Source organism: Phalacrocorax carbo, chromosome 1, assembly GCF_963921805.1.
Source record: "Phalacrocorax carbo chromosome 1, bPhaCar2.1, whole genome shotgun sequence".
NCBI lineage: Eukaryota > Metazoa > Chordata > Aves > Suliformes > Phalacrocoracidae > Phalacrocorax > Phalacrocorax carbo.
Genome location: NC_087513.1, coordinates 98,773,902 through 98,795,779, shown reverse-complemented (window position 1 = coordinate 98,795,779; position 21,878 = coordinate 98,773,902). Strand labels below are relative to the sequence as shown.

At 39.3% G+C, this 21,878-nt stretch overlaps 1 protein-coding gene across 2 annotated transcripts in view; it reads right to left on the bottom strand.

Moving 5' to 3' along the window:
- Positions 1–360: 360 nt before the first annotated feature.
- The window catches only part of EPHA3 (EPH receptor A3), a 230,366-nt gene continuing 208,848 nt past the window's right edge, over positions 361–21,878 (bottom strand). For both annotated transcript variants that reach the window (XM_064468604.1, XM_064468610.1), the window contains exons 15-17: positions 19,824–20,017; positions 5,592–5,747; positions 361–4,141 (exon numbers count right to left, since the gene is read on the bottom strand). In XM_064468604.1, coding sequence (XP_064324674.1) covers positions 4,036–4,141; positions 5,592–5,747; positions 19,824–20,017 — 456 coding nt within the window. In that variant the 3' untranslated portion in view covers positions 361–4,035. The remainder of the gene's footprint in view (positions 4,142–5,591; positions 5,748–19,823; positions 20,018–21,878) is intronic.

Here is a 21,878-nt window from a genome sequence, read left to right as displayed (position 1 = left end):
GACAAAATGCCAAAAAAAGGAGAAGTGTGCTACATCCATGTCCATCAAGTTTATCAACTTACAGACTCCGGGACAGGTATATCATTCATTTTGCACCAGTAAGCACAGCAATATACAAAAGCATGCAAAATCGTTTATGGTACAGAAAGATCCTGTAACTTCACTCCTTGAGTAACTGGTGAACATTCAAACCACTCCTATTTTTCTAGGAAGACAATTCCTGAGAGGCAAAGTTGAGTTGTATGTTGGCATTTTCAAAGACACTGTACTTCAGTGAAGCATACAGAAACAACTTGGTAGGGACATAACAAAACAGGAGCAAAATATTATCCAATACAGATACTCAGAGGCAAGGAATGATCATGGGGTTAAATTACAGTAACTGGTGGGCTTTTTTATTTTGTTGAAAAGTACATCTTTTAATGGATTCAACAGAGTAATAAGATAAAAAGAGGTCCACTGGCAAGGGAGGAAAATAAATCAAAAGTTTGGAAATACTTGACACAACTGAAATAAATGACAGCTTTTTCAAAATCCCATAGGCAGGCTGTAGTAGACAATGTTTTCTTGAATCCATGGAGAAAGTAAAGTCTTTGACTGATATAAGTCAGTTTAGCACAAATGCTGGTCTACCTAGGTAAAACCTGCACTACTTGTTTCTTTTAATAGATAATATAGGTAATATCTAGCTTTCACTCTGAACCCATGCTTTAACACTCAGAATTTATCCATATTTAATTACAATTTTATCACACTTTTCTAATCAAATAAATTTACTTTGTCCTCCAAGCAATCACCTCAGTATTCCAGTATGTAAAAAATACTTTCATTATGTTTATTATAAAAATATAAATGTTTCCACTACAAATCATTTTACATTAGTAAGAGGCCATCTACAATTGCACAATATATAATCTAAATGAGTAAGTAATGCTTTGAAATACAAGTTAACGTAAATACATATCGCCAATCAAATCACGTCTATACATTGCCTATTGAATGCTAAGTAACATCACAAAACTAGATATGTTAACAGAAATAAATAAAATGGAAACTATATTTAAAGATACAAAACCAAGAATACGGCATGTCATTTCATGAGTAGTTGCATTTCGCTTGATGTCAATAACCGATGCAAGTCCTGTACAGGAAGATGGCCACACAAATTCTAGTATCTCTACTCCACAATGAAGAATTGTACACTGCTATGTATACATATGTACACAGGGACAGGGAGTATAGGATGCTTGCAACAGAGGCCACTTACAGTACAAATCAACTTTCGACAGGGAGAGAAAACTAAATGTATTTTAAAACTCTCTATTCCTAAGAGTAAAGAAAAGCAAAATTGAGTTGCCTTTTTTCCCCAAGCATCAGTGACATTTAATCTTCTATGCTGAGCATGCTCAAACAGCTGGCAAGGAACATGACATGATATTTTGAGAAAATTGAAGGGGGTTGGTGCGAAGTTTTCAGTCATCATCTAAAAATCTAAGAACTGGTTCTGTGTTTTTGGAAGCATTTCATGGATGTCCTCCCCCACCCCAGCCCCCTCTCCAGCAGCAGAATGAAGCTGAAGAGAAACGTCATGAGGAATATGTTATAAAAAGTCATACCCACACAAACAATGTCTGCAAATGGATTTTGGTAACTTAAATTCCCTAGCAGTATCTGATTACAAGCAATCTTAAACTGAAGAAAAGAAAGATTCTGAATGAACTAAGCAACAGAAAATACAGCCTTTCTACTCAGCATGTTGCATTTCATGATAGATTGTGGCAGATAAGTGTTTACATCTTAAGTGCTTTACTTGAATTTTCTTTCATTTTTCCTTTTTTATTTCAGCTCACTTTAAAACCCATTCATTTTTCCTTCAGAAAATATTATTAATTATTATCCTGTGAGTGTGTTTCAGATCCAGTCTTTTACAGCATGCTCACTGCTGGCACTCATTAAAAAGTTTCTAATTCTGCTTCTATTTAGCAATGCGTGATAAATGTTGTAGCTCTACATTTTATAAGTCCTGGGCCCATGAAGAACTATTTAAAAGCTGATTCAGCCACACAAAGCCTAGGAACTGATTCTTCTCTTACTTATATGACCTATGTTGCAAGGAGCTTCAAAAACCAAGTTAATACTACAAAGAAAGCACTAGTTGTTTGCTTTTGCATGCACAGTGAAATGTGGCATCCCATATAGTCATCTGTCTCTCACCCAGTCTTGGACTTCCAGGGACTCAGTGTCATTCATCAGAATCAGGTTTAGGTTCCAGCATGGCAGATCGGGAATCTGAGTGGTTTCCACTAGTGCCCAAAGCCTGACATCTGCATGCCTGGCCTCACATCTAGAGTGTTAAGAAGCTCATCTGTACACAGCACAAGAAGTGCCTCACACTATGATTTAGACCACTTGTTTTCAAAGTAAAGAGTCAGTCAGAACAGCTCTGGGAAGCTGGGAACAACAGCAGCTTAAGAGCTGGCTATTGGAAAGATGCTGAAGATGAGGGAGGGCCCTCGAATCCCACCTTCCAGGCTCCTTTTTCCACCAGGAAATGTGAGTGTTCTAAAGATAGGCTCCTTTCTGCTTTTTTTAAAGGAACAGGTGCCTAAAGGAACCTGTGCCAAAAAGCAAGGCTCCTGCAGGATGGCAGCACCTGGACAGATGTCTTCTAGTCCAGACTTAGGTAAAATTACATACCAAAGTCCAATTTCACAAGCATACATCATCCTTTCAAAATATCCACTTATCCTTGGCTGCAAGTCACCACCTCAGCATAACTACCAGCAGCTGCCCACATGGTAGTACACCTCCCGGTTCCCAGTGTTAGGGACCAGAGCCTGCCAGATGGAAGCCAGAAATGGACCACTCCTCAGGGAACTCCAAAAGCATCCTCAGTTAAGAGAGGATGCAACCCTGACTCTTTTTAGTATTTGCCAGGCAAATCTCCTACCAGAACACCACCCGGAAACAGGGGTCCTCATTTTGACAGGGAAGCAGGCCTTTGGGAAGTAAATGAGATGTGTGCACCTGACTGGGTCAGACACTTAACCCAGAGATCGATACGCACACAACTCTGCCAGAACTCAAGCCAGGGCTAAAATACCACTCACAGCAAATGGAAAGAATCTCAACAAGTCCAGATGCTTTTTCTAGTGTCAGAGCTGGAAAAAAGACCATCTTTCTTTCCTTCTGCATTTCATATATGAGGTTATGAATATTAAAAAACCTACTAATTAACCCTCAGACAATTTCTCAGGTTGAACCAATGAAGTTTTGATAACATTTGGCACTTGGCAATAATACAGCCAGGTTAAGGTATTTAAGCATAAATACAAACAATAATGGAAAAAAAAAAAAGGAAATAAATAAGTCTTAAAAATTAAGACTTGTTTCTATTTAAATGAACACAATTAGGGAAGCTAAGATAATGGTGAAAATCTTTTGTCAACTAACTCAAAGTCACTACAAAATTTATTTCTGTGTTCCTTTCTGAAGTTGAAATAGCATGTTACAATGACATTATAGGAAATATGGCCAGACAGGTAGTGAGGTATAGTCCTCTATTTTCCTTGCTTTTAAAGAAATAAAATACCTGTTACAGATCTCTTCTGTATAAAAATACTGCAAGTCTTTCTTTCTTCTTCTTTGCTGTATAGATCAAATACACAGCTTTTACGTCCATGGGTTTTTCGTGTTATTCAGTCACTTAATATTCAAATGGCTCTAGGTTTTAGTATCACTGGTTTTTACTTGGAAGGATTTTTTTACATATTTTTTTCTTTTGAAACTTACTATCTGCATTAACAGTCAGTCAAGAGCACCCACCCTTTTGGATTAACAGATAGAAAACAAGTTCACTCCTATTTTTAAGGCATTTATACTCAATATTTGAGTGTCTTAGTGGGTTTGAAATTTCAACCATTGTATTTCCAAAGCTGTTGCAAAGAACTTCTTTAAATTCTGCTGTTTATCAGCCATCACTTTTGCCCTGCGACGCAACTTTTTTTCTCTCCTGAGCAACATCATTTTGGTACTTTACACAGGAACAGGGCTGTTCTTTGTATGAGTTTCTACAGCTTTGATACTGCTAACAATCTTCTTTTGAGGCCCCACAACTGTAACGCCGACTTTCTTCATGTCACTGGAAAAAAGAGAAGATGCACCAGGTGAGTGAGCATACTGTCTCTGTGTTTCCTAGGGCTGATCTGAGCAAACAGAAATCAACTCGCTCCTGCATTGGAGGAGCCTCCAGGTATGGCAATACTGCTGAATCACAAACCCTGGTAAGAAAAATACTGAAAGACATTGTATGAAAACAGGAGAAGGCTTCAAAAAAGAGTAAAAACTCATTTAGCCTTGTTGTGTTTGCTTACCTGGAAGAAAAGACAACGAAACAGTGGTCTCCAGTGGTACATGCATTGGGACTTAGTGGCAAGGGGTTCACTTCTGGGCCATCTATGATGTTGAGCCTCTCTACCACCTCCATCCCCCTGACAGCCTGATCGCTTTTCCTGAGCAGGGCTGACTTCTCACTGTTATGTGCTGAGCCCGCTGAATGGTCATCTTAACTCTATTATCAGCATTGAGATTAATGGCTACATGGCCAAGCTTCCAGCATCTTGCCCTGTTTTTCACCTCTCCTTTCTCCAGGCCATCCAGTCTCTTTGTTCCTTGTGCAACACAGAAGGGGTTTAACACTTGTGAAGGGTTAACACAGGCTCACAGGAAATTGGGCATTCCTAGAGGATTTCTGCACTGTCCCCAAAGGGCAGTTGTTACAAAAAGCTATTAGCAGCCTTTTTATAGTTGCAATAATACACTAATTAACAGCACTGATGTGTTTAATTGTCGGTACTGCAGCTGCTGCTTACTCCTTCATAACTTGTCATGTATCCGGCTAGCCCAGCAGGGAGTCGAGATTTCCTTTGACAGTAAGTTCATAACTGTACTTGATGCCTTTTCAGGTGCAGAGGGAACATTATCCTACTTTTCCTTATCACAAGAACAAAGACAGATCGCATTTAAATGTAATAAACTTGCAAGTAGTAAACTTAGAAGTTTAATGTATTTAAATGTCAAAACCAGAGGCAGGAGGGAGTTCATCCCCTGAATAATTATGACCATGTAGGAGGAAAATAGCTACATAGTGTTTCCTCTGTCTCACCTGGTTTGATGGAACATGGGATTGGCAATAAAGGAAAACATTGGCACATGTGCCAACTGTGGGGAAACACCCATATGAAAGGCAGAATATAAAAATCAACATGGAAACTCCTAAACTGCGAGTGAAAGAAAGTGATGCTGGGGTGCGAGGTAATGCACAGTGGTACTGTATCAGAAGAAATTGGGAATTTCCTCGGCTTCAGTAAGAAAAAGCTATGGGACTGTGGCCTTCACGCAATCACCAGAGCAGCTAGGTTTCCTGCATGTGTATTGCAACTACAACAATAATTTACATTTGTATCTTTAAATGTAAGAATATTTTACCTAAAAACTGGAAACTCTACATCAAAATGCTACTCATGCTAATGTTTAAACTTGTACCTCCAGCCACAACCAATGATGAAGAGCCGTAGTCAATTCATACTTACTCTGTAGAAATCTTGGCTATCGTATCACAGGAACTGTACTCCACGCCCGTGAAAATGTCTTTGCACTGTCCTGTCCGAAAACCATTGAGCCAATCACCTGTCGTGCGGAAGGCTGAAATGTCAATGTTGCTTTGGTCCAGGAGAAGATTTGATGGCCTGAAACAAAAAAAGGATGTGATGAAAGTTAGGGAGCAGGGTTATGTATGGATTCATTTTGTGTCTAAACTTAGCGCTGGCATCAGCAGGAGCTTCCAGGCTAGATGCGGCTTTTCTGTTCATCTGTGGAATTTATCTGCTGCTGGGGCCACCACATGTACCCATGCTGGCAGCTCTGGCGAATGCTGCATTATCATCTTGCTTAAGAGTGCCAGCTTCCCATGCCCACATTTATATCACTGAAGCATCACCAATTCATGAAGCGTATTGTTACTTTACAATTTAACGTGTGAAGCGTTAGCAAAGACAAGCCTAATTTAGATTATATTTATGTGATTCATCTCATCCAAAACAACACACAAACGATGCACACTTTAGACTCCAAGTTGAGCATGTTGGTAGAATTCACACGTATCAAATATTCAGAGTATTGCAGCCCACTGACAAATCCCAAATGCTGCTACTAAGTAAGAAGCACAAACAATAAGACAATATAAATGTAATATAAATATAATAACAACAAATTGTATCAAGTCTAAAAATCAAATGATAATCAAATGTGAGACAAATGTAACTGCATGAGGCTTGCATTCGGCAGTGCAGAGGCAGAAATGAGGAAATTTGTTATTAAATACACTTAGCCAAATGTAAAATGCAATTGCCATGTCCAGTTTAAAAATCGATGCTCACTCTAAGGCTGAAACTTCCATAAGGATATCGTACAAATAATTTAGAAGTGAGAACAGAATCATCTCCTGCCTTTGAAATTAACTTGGTGCTCATAAAGGATGCTGAACTGACATGATTTGCGTCCAAGTTCTCTACTTAGAAAACAATGAAGAAACCAGTAAGAAACAAACAAAACCAACACAATGAATCAAACAATATATGTCCATGGTTCTTTGCCCATTTAAACCTTTTTCCATCTGCATAAGTCTACCTACAATCTATTGAGAAAAAAAGATATCCTTCTCAAAATAATGATTAAATGTATAATTTTTTTATCAAGGAGGAATATATTGCAGCTGACCCTGCACTTTGCATATTGCAAATAGCAAAAATGGCTGCTCCCATATTGATCCAGACATTCAGTTCTGTTTGGTATGAATACTCTTCTTTTCACGGTCTTGTGAGCATATTGTAACTTCTTATTTGAGAGCATCAAGACTAAACATAAATGCCAGCCCTTCCCCATGAAGTCGCTAGAGTTAGCCTCTACCACACCTCATTTTAGCCATCTAAAAATACCCCATATAGGCCCAGCTAGCTTTCTGGCCTATTGCTGCAGTCCATGGACAGACACATACATTTCCAGGCAGGGGGTTTGTCCTCTTGGTAACAGGTCTTCCAGGCAAACAGCTTGGGGAAGACACCCAGCTCTCTGAGGGTGAACCTACTCTCGGCTGTTCCTCCTCACTGACTTGCTATTTTTTTCTAAGAGGTGTGAGAAGCCCCTGAACAGCAATATGATCAGTAATTTACTTCTACTGACTAGCTGTCTTAATAATTCTAGCTAGCCTTCTCTCTCAGTGCTAATTAGTACAAAAATGACTTCCTTGACTAGTCAGATGTTATTAGAGACATCAACTCTATTTCTGCATTTTTGTCTCCACTGACAAACATGCCCATACTGGACAGCTTTTTAGCCCCCATTCAGAAACATACATGCTCGATTTCAAGTGAAGTACCTTAGAGATGTCTATCTCAGGCTTAAAGCTAAGCATGCACTTAGCTGTGCTACTATAACGGTTCTACTCATGAGCATGGGAGACTGAAATAGAGGATGTGCAAAGCAGTTGCACAGAAACTTTACAGTCTATTTTCTGCCCCATAATTCTTTTTCCCCATGGCTCTAGTGAAACATCGCCTGCACAGGAGTCTGACTACTACAGCTGAATCCATCTGAAGTGACTTTTGTCACTGGAAAGTAGTGAAAATGAGGGGTGGTTAGACTAACGCCGTAATTTAAAGGAACTGGTTGCGCAGTGTAATGGGTAGGTCACAGTTGCTGGTGCTGGAGAACTGATCTGGATTGTCAAACACCCTCTTCACCCCAACCCCAAGCCATCTCTGAGCTCTGGAAAAAACACAAAGGGGGAGATTGTAAAGGCACCAGAAAAACCAAAGTGTCTAAATACCAGTGAATAAGCAGCCTAGAAAATCCAAACAAAACTTCTCAATCCCAATACAAGTATTTATTAAGTTTCATCAAGATCAGCAGCACCGAAATAACATACCCTTGCAGTACATCTGACTTGCACTGGAATCAGGAGATACCACATAAAGTATACTTTTACCTTTTACCTTTGAAAAAAAGAACAATATAGCTTTACTAAACAATAACTCTTGGTATTTTCTACGTATTAAGCAGCACCTTTTACTTCTGATATTTTGCCAATTGTTATCAAACAGCTGATTTCTTTCAGGCTCAGGAAATTATTTTAATATCTTCTTCCCTTTCGGGATTGCAGGCCATAATTTAATAGCTCATTAGATGCTTGAAAATCTTAATTTCAAAACCATAAATGGACATAACACCGCTGCATATTCACCATCCATTTTCACCAGGTCTCAGAGCGGTGATGTTCCTGATCAGGCACCTTTTGCCTGACTACCTCCCCTCTGGAGCCTGGCCAGGACCAGGAGCTGCTGCAAATGACCCTGATCACTGGCACCAACTATGGACCTCAGATCCTGGGAACAGCCATAGACAGAAAGGAAAGCAACAGAAGACACCAGAAACCTGCTCTGCCCCCACAACAGTAAAGAAGGGAAAGCACAGCATGGCCACACCAACTCAAAGACTGAGCTGAGGACAGAAGATACAGCACACTTCAGGTTACTGTTTTCATGCTAAAACCAGATCTTCAGCACCTATGTGATATACAGCTTTAAACACTCTTTAGTTAAAGGCTCAAGTTAGATAATCAGGCCCAAAAATATTTTTATTTGGTAGCTGTACAGCCCGCATCTCCCTCACTACTGTTTGTCCCATGAAAAGCTAACGCTTTTTATTTATAGTTTTCTGGGTATAGTGTCTGGAATCCCAAGACATTTATTAAGAGTATTTATGAAGTGTTCTTAGTGATAAAGCACGGAGATTTTTTTTTCCAGCCTAGTATGTCCTTTCAACTTAAATCTAATCAAACAAGACCTGACTCAAGAATCGCTAATGAAAAAAAAAAGTATAAACAAGTTGAAATAGAACAGGTCTCTAGGATTAGGAATTAGAGTGGCCCAAAAGAGCTTTTATGTTTATTACTTGGATCAAAGTATCATCAGGACAAAAAAATATGACCTAATTTTAATGCAAGTGACCTCGGAATAACCAGCGCTGTAAAGTATCATTTTTCTCCTTGTAGGATTCCAAACAAAAATTAGTTACTTTCCTCCTCAGAGAGGACATCTGGACAGTTTATCAATGAACAGGAATTTGTCTCACTGTGAAGAGTCTGTGATGTCTCCTCGCATGCACCAAGGGAAAGCTGGGCTTTCAGAGCATCTGCACACATCGGCAGTTTTTCTCCCCCATGACCCAGCCCCTAGCCAGAAGGTCTGAACGTGAAATTTATGGTCTGGGTGATGTGCGCCATGAGCTCACACTTTACTAGACAAATTAGATGGGTTGCAATCCATGCAGCTGTAAACGACGTCCTGCAGGGTTCCACCTGATCTTTTACAGCTTTTCATAAATCAGTACCTACTAGCTTCAGAAGAGAGTCATTAAAAAGAAATCATGGAAATTACATGTTTGCTCAGAGGAAGTGAAATAGAACGTTTCCCTCTGTCTTTTCTTTTTTCTCCCCTCTTTTTTTTTTTTTTCTTTCTAAAACCTCTCTTTATTTTGTTGTTTTGACCATCTATGATATACCCCATCGTGTTGTCTTTCAACAGTCATGGAGAGACTTTCTACCCTGCTCATCCTGACTGCTTGTCTGTCTATGGAGTTGTATTTACTGACATGTGGTGCCCTGAAAAAAATCAGCAAGACTCAAGTTAGAGAGACAAATTTAACAGCAAGATGCCAGTTACAAAAGGATGTGTTGCTGAAAGCTTTCTCTGGTTGTGCCCATTAGGTTGACAGTTGGAATTAACCTGAGTCATCCGCAGTAGCAGGGAGTATAGTTTGTTATCATTAGCACGGCTTTTTGTCACAACACAGGAAAAGTTTTGCTGCACCATGTAGTAATGACAAAGACTACAGAAAAGATCTTCAGAACCCTTCCCAATATGGCATGGAAATCTCATCTGTAGTCGGCTGCTGCCTGGTGAGAAAGGGGTACATTAACTTGTAAAATCCAGGAACCGAGAGAAATGAAAGGAAAACGTCCTGCCACTTCTTCTACATGAAGGGTGGTATTCTGCAAATACACAGAGGAGTTGTGCACACAAGATCCCACACTTCATATTGCAGTAACCTCGCTCTTTCCATCCCTTTCTCCAAACAATAAAACCAACTTTCATTTTTTAAAATCTGGGCTTCCCCTTCCACAGTCAGTTTCTTTTAAAGGGGAAAGCATTTTAAAAACATAAAGTAATTTCCTGGGGAAAATTTTAGGTAATCATAAGCTGATTTTGTAAAGTGAAATTGCTCCCTAGGAGGGGGCCAGGCCTGGTTTGAAAACAAATCTTAAGTGCTTTATGATTATGGCAAGCTGAAGCACAGAATTCAGGTCTAACAAGAAGGATATCTCCTATTTTAAGAGAAAAATAAACCAAAAAACAACAGCTGGCATAGAAAGCAAATTTTAGTTTTATCTTCTACAGCAAGTAGAATCATAGGTATACATATGTATCAACAGGAGACTAGTAAATAAACGGCACGCCAAGTAGAGTCATTCTGTTTACGTGATTACACCTGGACCTTAAAGATAAGAATCTTTGGAGTTCCACCTCTTCGTGCCCATTTTTAAGGTATCCTTAGTAAAATTTGTAACTTAATCCCTAAAAATACAGTTCACCTCTTAGGGTGGCACATTTGCTTTTCCCAAGGGGCTTCATATCACGCTTGTATGCTCTCAGAATAAGCAGATTGTGACTGCTCTTTGAAGTCAAAAGAGAGCTGGAGAAATGAAGAGGGGTAATACAAATAACGAACAAGGAAAAGAATGCAGGTGAGGCTGATGGCCTGCTGCAAAATGAAACATCTCTCTAAATGTCACTCTGGACTTCTTATTTTCTAGTTCCATGTTGTCTGTTGGCAAAAAAAAAAAACTTTCCACAGCTTTCTCTAGGACAATGGGCAAATAAAATTTCAACTGCCCCATAGGTCAGTCCTCCAGTCTTCCCTACTCCTTTATCTGCCCCTCAGAACATGCTATTCAAGAGGCTTTTATCTTTTCAGCATCCTGGTGGGGTAATAAATTATATGTCTGGGTGTATCCATGCTCCTCAATTTACTTTTTCCCCCCACCAAAACCACTGAAGGCAAAAGAATACCAGCATGTTGCTGAAACGTTTTCTTTTTCTCGTAATACAGCTTAAGCTGTGCTTTTAAGCCGCAGAAGTAATGTCACATGGTCATTTCCTGGGATTCGTAGCTGGCCCAGAGACAGACCCTTAACGGCAACCAGTCATTATTGTTAGGACAGTCCATAGGCTCTTTAGAAGAGGGAGAGAAAAATGCCTCAGAGAGCTTTTAAAATGCTTTTCTGGCTCTTTGCATCTACCATTTGCTGTGTTTGACTTGCCCTTATATCTCACATTTGGCCGTGCTATGAATTTCTACAGACGTTTGCTACAGCATTCACGGCATCAGGCAATGGCTCCGTGCCGTTTCTTTTTCGAGCATTTCCAGCTCAGAATTGCCATTAATGCTAATGAGGGCTTCACGTTGTAAACCCAGCACATCAAGCTGAGAACAGCAGAACAAAATCCCTCGGAATCACAGTAAACAGCAAACGCTCACGCTCAGGCCACCCGCTGGTCTGGCTGCATTACGATTTAAATTATACAGTGCCCAACTCAGTCTGCTGTGAATTCTTGTCTGAGTTTCACCAGCAGAGTCAAATTAGAGGTGTGAAAGTGCAAATAGATGTTTTATTGTCTCAGTTAATAGTAAGCCCAAGCAACTTTTAACTTTGAAGGAACAATGGTTGATTCGTGTCTGCCTCAGGCATGGTATTAATGACTGCTGGAAAAGTCGGGTGAAAATAGGGCTTTTCTGTCTCTAGCGTGCTAACTAACTGAAGTCCCTAAATATCTCCTCAGCCTAACTCCTGGATTCCCTGCAAAACCCAGATGATGATTAGATACTAAGGAGTATAATTTACCGTGATCTTCCATTTTTCATCATAATTTGTAGTTAAGTTTTCCCCCCTCTCCATAAATTCGCTATTTTATGTTTAACAGACTTCAGAAAGAGAGCTAACACTGTAGGCTTACATTACTTGAATTCTTTTAGAGAGAGCAGTCCATTTTAGGACACGGATTATGTTGTTGCTGGGTTTTGAACGAGGCTAAAAATTCACATGTAGGCTTGCATTACACAGCGTTTGGCCAAACTGTTTTTAATGCCTGGACAACCACAAAGCGTAAGCCCTCTCTGAAATGCTCTAAGTAAAACCGAAATCTCCTCCCTTCAGCCCTCCAGCCTGAAAGTTCCTAACAGGGAGAAGCAAACAAGCAATATCACAGCAGGTCAGCGATATATGTCAAGGATCTGAAGACTTCTGACCTGAATGGCAAAAAAAAAAAGGGAGCCCTTCAACAAAATGTTCAGCCAACACAAATAGGCGTTTCATTGCAAATATTACCGTAAAAACAGGGCTTCAATTATGCTGCATAATGAATGGAGCAGTCTGAATTTTTTATTTGTCCTGTTCACTGCTCCTATTGAGTTTAATTTTCAGGAATATCCTACCAAGCTAGCATACTAGAGAGTTTCCACTGAATCATCAGATTTTAAGTGGAAACAAACTTTGCGAGATGCAAACTTCAAGTTTTAAATTGCAGGTGACGCCTCTGGACGTTTGAGGGCAAACATTACTCTTGACACCAGTGAGAGTGTCACAATGACAGCCAAAGCAGCACATGTTTAGCAGCGAACACTTGCAATCAACTACTCGCAAATAACAGGTCGCCCAAAAACTGCTCAAGGAAATTACTCCTCTGAATAATTCAAACAACACATCAAATTCAAGAAAATCAGGACAGGGCTGTAAACAACTTACTAACACATGAAAGAATATACGAGGAATTATTCATACATATTTTCAAATACTTTCGTATTTTCATCGGAAAGAGTAACTGACCCTGACCTCCTAAATTTCCTGGACTATATTGAAAGAATTTCAGCTATGCTTTTTCTGAAAATAAGTGGCTTTCTTGTTTTTCTACCCTTAGCTATAACAATAGTGATAGAACTCATATTTTAAGTGGAGAACTTCTAATGCCTAAAAGAAATCTGAAACTTAATCTACCTCCAATGCTGCGGTACAACCCAGAAACAATGCTTTTTCTTTTTCAATAGAGTTACATAGTGTCATGAATTACTAAAAAAGATGTATTTTGGGGATTAAAGAAAAATCCACATAACTGTTCATAGATTTGTGTTTTGGTTTTTTTTTTTATTTCCTATAGTCAGGGGTGCTGCTTCCCTATCGCAGAATTGGAACTTGGAAAAACTTCAGTTCCAGAACCTTCAATAAAGTCTTCAGAGGTTTTATCCATGTACCTTAATTGTCATTCATAAACACAAAGATAGTGCATAGTCATTATCGTAAATCAAAAATAACTTGACTGAGCTTGACAAGGTACCTGGTTCTGGAAAACAGAAATTTGACCTTACATTTTATTAAGTTCCACAGACCTAAGAAGTTAACATGCATAATGGTCTTAATTTTGAAATTAACATAAATATAATTTTAAATGTCTTTTCATTTTGGCAAGCAGCATCATTTCTTTAAAAATCTGATTTGGATTCCCTGATTTAGAATCACTATTTTCACTTTGTACATCTATTCAGAAATCCTTTAACAAACTGACAATGAAAGGCAGACATAACTTTTCACATTTTGCAACATGCAACATCTATTATGTTATCCAGAGCAGACTAGTGGACTAAAATGAGTACTTGAAATTACAAAATAAAAGTTTGCTTCAGAAGCCTTATATGTGAGAATAAGCAGATTCTGATTTTTAATCTTTTGAAAATGTCTTAAACCCAAAGACTGAGTGGAAAGCAGTTCAGGTGGCTGATGCTACAAGCAGTGCTTGGAGATCAGAGTGAGGAGTCTACAAAGTGCAAGAGAGCCAGCCTTGCAAGTTTAGAACATCAAACGGCTTTAATGTCATTTACTGTCTTTGCTGAACAAGCTCACTCTTTTCGATGTATTTCATACTAAAGGTAGCTCCATGCCAGAAGAAACAGATGCTGAATCCTATTAACAACTGCTGGTTAGCCTGTAACACCTTCATCTTCAAAGATTTGGAGCAAACTTGCTAATTAATCTTCCTGTGACTAAGGTAATTTAAATTTCCAGAGAGACAGAAAAGTTAGCTAAACAAAACAATAACTAAAAAAGTCCCAATAAGACAGCTGCCTTTGAAATGGATGATGTTTTGACATTTTCCAAAATAAAATGAGGACCGACTGATTTTGCAAAATATTTGATAGCTGCCTTTCCAAATTGAAAAATGCTTCACAAATGTGTTTCAAACCACACTACCACCATCTGATTAATAAGTGGACAAAAATCACCAGCTAATTTTACAGAACTCCCCGTAAGCAGTAAGATGTGATAATGACTTTCCATATTAGATGCTTGGGCTAGATATGAACTGATAATAATGATACTGAATGATAAATATCTCATTAAAATCTCCTTCCTCTGAGATCCTCCTCTCAATTTGCAATGCAAATTAAGTAGCATTTTCTGTGAAGACCCAGAGAAACTAACAAAACTGTCAGCTGTTAACTCTGAGCAACTCATAAAATAATGATCTTTTTACAAGGAAGACTATCAGCTGTTTATTTTCTGCATTTGGTATATGAGACAAATTCTTGCAATTCTTGCACTTAGATATAGCTACTAATACAACTAGAATAACAAAAAAAAAATTACAGACCACATAAAAAAGAAATATCCTGAATTCTGAAGTGTTTTTCTCCCCTTGCTTGCAATATAATTCTTTCCTCCTCTCCTAAATATACGTTTGTGGTATAAAGAAACAACAGCAGCAATATGTGATACTGACTTTCACTTGCCAAAAAGTTGTATAGAAACAAAAGCAAATAGAGAAGCAGTTTATGTTACTGTGTGGATTCCTTCTCCATTTTGCAATCAATCACAGACCTGGCAGAAATTCAGAATTTCTAAAAATCAGGTGTTGGAATTAGAAAAATATTTCAAATCTTTTTCAAATGGTTTTTCTCTGCAGAGGCTGCAGATTAACTTGGCTATTCTCGTTTTATAGCAGGTTCATGAAGACTAAGTAACTTTAGTTGTACCTACAATCACAGATGTGAACACACACAGCATCTATAGGAAAGCTGTCATAATTCTTGGGTTGCCTGTAGACCGTATCAGAGCCCTTATACCTCAAGGTTACACTCTCCTCCAACAGCTTAATGCACTTTGGGATACAGAAATGCTTTATACTTCTAAATTTAATATATTTTTTTTCAAATGGCTGTATAAGACTAAGATTCATACACATAAAATATTAATATACACTGTAACTCTAGAAAGCCGTCATATATATAAAAAATATGAGAATCAGAAATATAAATAAGGAAAAAAATCAGAAATATCAGTAAGTGAACAAAAAAGAGAAACACATAAAAAAATGAAGTGTTATCCGTCCATTTAAGATTTGTACTGTATACAAAATATTTCCACTGGCGTGACTTTTGGCTTACATTTTTTTTCCCCTCGCAAATGAAACAACAACTAATAAGCCCTTTCAGACCACAGCCTCACCAACTGGTGAGCAGGTGGGTGAAGTGATTCTGTTTCCCCTACTCAAGTTTAGAAAACTTTCCATCTGCTTTGTATCTGCATGAAATGTTCACAAATGTGAAGGAATACACAGTGGAATAAAAAATAATAAGCTCAAGAAGAAAAATAATGAACCTGATCAAAACTGGAAGAACTATGAACTCACTTCCACCCTAAAGATATCCAAACAACCTAGGGACTGTTATAAAAATGAACATATTGCTCAGAAAACAGGAAAGAACAGCAAGACATAACTCAAAAATATCATGAGGTTGTGCTTTAGAAAACTGCATGACTTGTACCTTTTTTTGTGTACTGAGTTCTGTTCCTACAGACCTTAGCAGAGCTAGATAACTCCAGGCAGCCTAAAAAGGACAAAAAACACCCAGGTGTCCATAAACGGTGCTGGTCTTGTTAGTAAGATCTCAAGGTGGCCACCTGATTAAAAAGTTAATTTTGACAGGCAAGAAAGAAATCAGCCATGCTCTCTACTTTACAAGGAACGGGATAGGAATTTTCACATGAATTAGAGATGAAGCGCAACAAACACCATGAAAGGTATAACGAAACTTCTGTTGTGCTGAGGTTACGAAAAGCTTTTGTCGACGTAAGGTTCACAAGCACGTAGAATGGTCTGCAGAGAGATGAACAATAAGGGTAAAAACATCCCCTCGGGTATCAAGAAAATATTAGATGATATGAATTGGCCAGATGGGAGAGAAAGCTGAAAAGGAGATACAGAATTGAAGGCTTTGACTCCTCGTCTGTGTTTCTATGAGGTATTAGTATAAAACGTGCCTGGGCTACGGCCTGGAATCAGACACACAATCAAGCACATCCTTCAGTTGAAGTCGGTTAACAATAACGTACCAGAGGACAGGGATATCTTGTGCACCTCCAGCAATGTGCTTTTAAGTAGGCTACAACAGCACTGTGGCTATTTTAAATAAACATCAGCTCTAAAATCTGTAAGAAGAGACAGGCTTTGCATCTGCAACAGACATCGTCAGGTTAAACATTTTTCCTGACCAAGTGTATTCTGAACACCTACGAGCATATGGTGGGCATAAAGCTTTAGCATTCTTCCAGTAGCACCACAGACATGGGTAAAAGAGAGCTGGGACCTCTGTAATTTAGATTAATTGCTTATTTTGGGTATGAGGAGAGGTGCTGTGGGAGTACTACAGGCTCAAATAACAACTGAGAGCAGCCATCTGAGCCGACGTAATCCCCTGAGCCCTTGGGGCTGAGTCGCAGCGTGCTTTACCTCTGCATTGACGCCTGTCCCTCTCTGGCTGCTGACAGTACAAGATACCGGCAGGGATCTGACTGCGGGTCTCCTCGAGAAGCTGCTCTGACTCACCGCCCTTTCGTATCAGTTACATATTTCTGCAGATAAAGCTACAGCAAGATCCAAACCCATTTTAAATCTGGCTTCTCATTTTTCTCTGTCACTCTGTCAGAAAGCAATGCTGGACCTCCAGTGCTCAGTCCCTGGCCAGCAGCACCACCGGCTCCCGCTGCAGAAGGAGCGCACATCACCTGCCAGCAGAGCCTCTTTGCAAGACATGAAGAGGGTGTGGAGCTGGCTGCAAGTTTTCAGCCAGGTCTGAGGTTTTGAGATTAGTCAGTTTGGCAATGGTTACATGGGGATGGTCACAGGTTTCCACACCTACACAGGACTTCCCAGCACCCCTCATGTAGTCATACCTAATTCTTGGTTTTACTCAAGTTTAAGGATAGCCTGGGTTGGTCTGCAGGCACTGACACGGGGAGAGTGAGATGGAGGGACCATGGATCACACCTTCCCTGAACTGCAAAAAATGGCTTCCCAGAAGGGAAGGGCTTGGGCTCAGCCATGCCGGTGTGCCCACCACCTGGACCCCACAGCCCCCCGTCTGTCACCGGGGAGTGAGGAGCTGCAGAGAGGGAGAGATACTGCACTGCTTGGGAATGCAAAGAGTGCAAGGACATAGTAGCGGAAAGGTAATTGGGAAGGAGGGAATAAAGATCACCTTTGACATTCCCCTCCTCAGAAACGTGCTCCACATCAAAGCCAAAGCAGCAGCCTACCATGAGGAGCATTTCACTGAGAGCTCACCTAAAGCATCTTTGGGATGTCCCCTCCTTCCTTCCCCACACTGTGCCATGAGCAGACAGCCCGTTATCATGGTACTGATGTGCAGCCTCTGCTGCCTGCACCAGTAAAGCATAAAATGAAATCGGAGCAAAGAGAGCAAGAGAGAGAAGGGAGAGAGCAATACTGCACTGTGGCGCTCCTGCACGGAACTCAGCAGGTGCAAGCGTTACTTGGACTGAATTTGGTCTCTGTTAGGGGATATCAGCTTTTACTGGCTAAGAAAAGGTAAACTGGAAGCGATCGTTCACTATTGTTTTCAGCTCTGCTCTGGTTCAATCCCCTAACTGGAAGGACAGCAAACAGAGAACATTTTGCTTCTGTTTGGAATGGAAAACATGCAGCACTGGTTTCTGCAATCAAATCCCCAAACCAAAACATGATAGTCATGATTCTCAACTCCTCTGTTCAGGAGATTGCTTCAGTGTATCCCTACAAAATAATTATTTCCACCAATCAATTGCCAAATGAGGGTGCAAGGTCTTTAGAAGAAATACACTTGACTAGAAGATAGCATTTAAACAGTTTAGGGGTTTTTTCCAACAAGTTTTTGGTTGGTTGGTTGGGTTTTTTTTGTTTTCTGTTTCCTGGCAGGTAACAGAAATAATTGCTTTGGTAAGCATGTTGGTTTGCTATGTGTTAAATGCTCATCAATTAAATTGTTGAAACATAATTACTGTGCAAGCAGTATTCTCTCATTATATATTTTTAAAAGCAAATCCCATTAGTATGGCTGCCTCCCTCCTCCTGTTTCTGCTTTCTTTTTCACACCTCTGGAGTGGCAGTAGGAGGCAATTAGGATGGCCAGCCTCCAGCTCAGGATGCAACACAATGCTAGTGGGCAGGAAAAAGGAGGCAAGGTCCATGTCACCTGCACAGCAGGCTGCAGTATCAATGCGGTTCTTCTCACTGCCTTAGCTCCATCTCTTTTCTGTGCTTTTCCATTCGATTGCTATGGAGAGAAGCGTGCTGTGTTACAAGTAAAGGCCTGAGAGGAATGTTTTGCTGTGTTCCTTTTTGAAACTTGCCTCATGTCAGACTATGGTCTCTTGCCCACTGAAACACTCTCCAAGACCTGGGTCTGAAGCAGCAGAGCGCATGTCTCCCCGACTCTGCCTGCTTCGCAGACAGAGGATTTTGCACTAGCATTCACGGTAAAAGTAATTCTACTTCTTTTCAGATCACTTCACTAGGAGTATGACATTTTGTGTGTTATACAAACCAATTCACTTAAACCCTACTTAACCAAAGCTCTTATTTCACCATACCCTCATTATGTCCTTAGGTGTCAACACACTCTTCAGTTACTCTCCCTCAATGAGATAACCCTTACCTCATCATAGTGATGTTCCAGAGTGTTGACTAATCAGGATTATAAATGAATGTTTTTAATGCAATAAGGAGTATTGCACAGGTTGGAAATGAATTCCTGGTTAAGGCATTGATCTAACAGGGAACGTAAGTGCATTTTTAAGTTTGAGTCCTACTGAAAGCAAAATGATTATTCATACTGTTAAAGTTAGGGTGACTTGTCAGAGCAGAGCATGAGAGTGTCGCATATGTGTTTGGACCCAATTCAGAAAGATACTTAGAAACATGGCTAGCTGTAACCTATGAAACACTAAGCACTTAAAACACCACATAAGGTCAGAAGGGAAAGGAAGATCACATGATGGCCAAATCTGCCGTCTGTGTTTTTCCCCCAGACCTCCGCTTAATCTTACAATGGGTTTCATAACGCTAAAAATAACAGCTTTTCACGATTTGAATATGTAATAGCAAATCATTAATAAAAATAACAGCAATAATAAAAATAAATATAATATTAAATCCTTCTCTCAAAAGGATAGTCAGGAAGCTTTCTCTAGCCTTCAAGATTGCAAACAGCTATGGTTAAAAGTTGAAAAAGTGGGCGAACAAAGTAAACGATTTCTAATTACGGAAGATGAAGAAATCAAAGACATTTATTTATGTGCAATGTAAGATCTAATATGTCACCTTGCTGCTGCATTGGTGATTATTTTCAGACTGCTGGGATTACGGATCAGCTTATCCAGGATGCTGACAATCTGCTCAAACTTGGGTCTGTTGTTTCTGTCTTTCTGCCAACAGTCCAGCATCAGCTGATACAAGGCAGCTGGGCAGTCCATAGGAGGTGGCAAGCGGTACCCTTCATCAACAGCCTTAATCACCTGCACAAGGATAAAAGTTTTTGAAAACTTAAAGGCACTTAAATCAATCTGTTTTTATCAGTTTTGTGAACCACATTAACATGGACATTTTATGTTTAAACAAATGTGTTTATTCACTAATTGTCTTGTCGTGCAATGCCTCTGGTTTATCTGCAAAGTAAACCAGGCAGTAAATTAGGCATACAGAAAGGGGAGTTAAGATACAGTATGTGACTTTGAGGAAGGTGAGAGTCTAGAAAGCATCTCCAAAACTCACACGTGATTAACTAAATCCATAAACAAAAGCTACAGGTAGTAAGGGGCTTACTGAACTATGCCAAACTTCAAAAGGTCTTGAATATCTCTCGTCTGACCACTCTAAGCAACACACGCCTTCCACACCCTCCAGTGGGCACTGCACTCGGCAGAAAACCAACCTACCCTCTCACAGGAGATCCCGAACTGACAGACAGAAGGTCTTGTGGATAATCTCACAGGGCCAGAAAATATTATTAAAACTTACCAGAGGGATAACTGTACTCTTCCTACTAGGCAGTGCAGGCCCAATTCTCTTTTCATTTGTCTAGATTGTCTACCATTTGTCTAGACTGACAAAAAAAATTAGCCCTGAATTTATACTGTTATAAAGCTTTTTAATACAACTTTTCACTAGTGTATAACACCTCCTGATCAGTCCTACAATATCTATTGCACGATGAATAAAACCCCTAATGTATTCTAAGTTGAAAATTATAAAGTCATACTCTGTTAATCTTGCTTTTTTTTTTTTTTTACCTGGATCAGTTAATTCAAAAGCAGGGAAAACTATTCTAAGTCAGAAGAGGGATAGGAAAACAGTCCATGGGTTAAGCAGCCATGAAGCAGCAGGACACAAATAGGTTAATCCTTCTGTTTCTGATTTTAATATGATATTATTAAAGGCATTCCATTAGTGTATCAGCCTACCTAACACGATTCATTAATCTCCACAAACAATAAAAAAAAAAGTTCATGACTAATTCGAAGAAATACATAGTTTTCTGCAGAGACTTCGGTTCCAGATGTATTAATCTGAAAGGAAGTGTTCTTCTATTTTTCCTTGTTTAACAAAGTAATATAGAGAATGTCTGACTACATTTATATTACTGACTTTTTAAAATTTAGTACTAGTAACTCTACACACCATCCCCTTGGGAAATCTATTTGTGTTAGTTACTGCACTTCAGAAAATTCAGTTGATAAGTAACTCCTGTGGAATAACTCTAGGATTAATAAGACAACAAAAAAAGAACCCAAAATAGATATAATAGAAGTCTTATCTGGGGAAACATCATGCTTCTTACAAAAATACAGGGAGTGATCCATTAATCATTTGGATTGCAAGCTTGGATAGTTTACTAATGTTGCAAAGAAGCCTCTATTGGCAGTCTTCTAATCAAGATCCCTCTACTTCTCATTTTCCCTGTTGATTACTTCCAGAAGTAATTTGGTTTCATACTTAAACTCTTTGCAGAAATGCTGCTTCTCTTTCTCACAATCACCAAGAGCAATGTATTCTGTGTATTTGACAATTACAGAAAACTTCTACAGAATATTATACAAGTGGAACCAAAGGGGATCAACAGACATTTAGGAAGGTTTTCTAACAATAAGCTAAGGAATTTAAAGGCAATCACCTAATTGCATTGGAATTGTTTGAATCATCCTATGAAGAAACACCAGTGTGATGAGATTCTTTAATAAGTTCCTTCAGAGGTCCAAGATACCCTTCTATAAAGATGTTGATGATTTGTCAAGTTCATTAGAACTTTTACTTGACCAGGGAGATTTGGAGATTTTAATTTCTACATCTTATTCAATGTCAACGTTGAAAACTCAAAGC